Source organism: Poecilia reticulata, linkage group LG6, assembly GCF_000633615.1.
Source record: "Poecilia reticulata strain Guanapo linkage group LG6, Guppy_female_1.0+MT, whole genome shotgun sequence".
NCBI classification, from domain to species: domain Eukaryota; kingdom Metazoa; phylum Chordata; class Actinopteri; order Cyprinodontiformes; family Poeciliidae; genus Poecilia; species Poecilia reticulata.
Window position 1 is genome coordinate 20,920,370 of NC_024336.1, and position 1,047 is coordinate 20,921,416.

At 38.4% G+C, this 1,047-nt stretch overlaps 1 protein-coding gene across 1 annotated transcript in view; it reads left to right on the plus strand.

The window, feature by feature from the left end:
• Nucleotides 1–1,047, plus strand: part of anln2 (anillin, actin binding protein 2) — a 13,590-nt gene that overhangs the window by 9,317 nt on the left and 3,226 nt on the right. Inside the window, exons 12-16 of the mRNA XM_017305169.1 lie at nt 136–189; nt 287–319; nt 406–430; nt 536–639; nt 860–946. Of these exons, the coding sequence (XP_017160658.1) occupies nt 136–189; nt 287–319; nt 406–430; nt 536–639; nt 860–946 (303 nt within the window). The remainder of the gene's footprint in view (nt 1–135; nt 190–286; nt 320–405; nt 431–535; nt 640–859; nt 947–1,047) is intronic.

The following is a 1,047-nucleotide window of genomic DNA, read 5'->3' on the forward strand; positions in this document are numbered from 1 at the left end:
AAAAAAATCAGATTTTGAGTTGCTTTCTTAATCTTATTTGCAATGAAATGCATTTATTTATGTTCTGGTTTTGTTTGAAACCAGTTGTTATTTTTCTGTAGTTATTTTTTATTTAAATTTTTTTCTACAATCTAGTGTCCCAGCTCAGGATCCAGCAGTACCACAGACCGGACCAGCACCAAGTCCCGCGTAAGTGAGCAATCATTTTCCTCATAAATTCAAACCATTTTAATGAAAGCAGTCTAACTTTTTTTCTTTTTTTTTTTTGTAATGTTGACATAATCAGGTCACGCCGAGGAAGTTTCTGAACACCCTCACAGTAAGAGTTCATCTGTAATCATCCTCTGTGGTTTTAATGACMTTCTTCTGTTTCGTGCTTCACTCTAATGTCGTCTTGTCATTTAGCAGAAAACCAGCAACATTTTCACATGTAAGTTGAGTTTCTTTCCAGATTTAACTCTTCGTATTTTCTAAACTCAGTGAAGGTTGTATCATGCGGTTTCACGACTCTTTGTTTTTGTTGCTCCACCTGAAGCCCCTGCTGCTCTCAACACTCGCCGCTCCAGTAACTTTTCTCTGGTGGGTTCCCACAAGATCACCTTGGCTTCACTGGGATGCAGCAAATTTCCTCTCGATAAGGTAATTTATGATTGGTGCCATTTTAGTGTACTTTAGTGTAGTAGTACTTTTCTCTTGGGGTTCTGCACATTCCTGCACGGTTCAGTTTTATCTCCAGTGCACTGTTATCWCCGTTTTAGTCACTTTGGTCCATTTTGTTTTAAAGTCCACACCTGGGTGGTCTCACTGTTGACGTGATGTCTGTCCCCCTCCCTCTCTTTGTCCTGCTTTGTCCACTCAGATGAAATTTGATGGCAAAATCAGGAAGCTGCTGGGAGATGAATTTCAGGAAAAGGTTTCACTTTCTTTTTTTTTTTTTCTTTTTTTTTCCCTTTAACCTCCATCACTTCACATGTCTTCCTTCATCTCTTCCTCTATGCAAAAACTAACCGATTACAGTGATAATTAACACAAGTTAGGTTTTTTTTT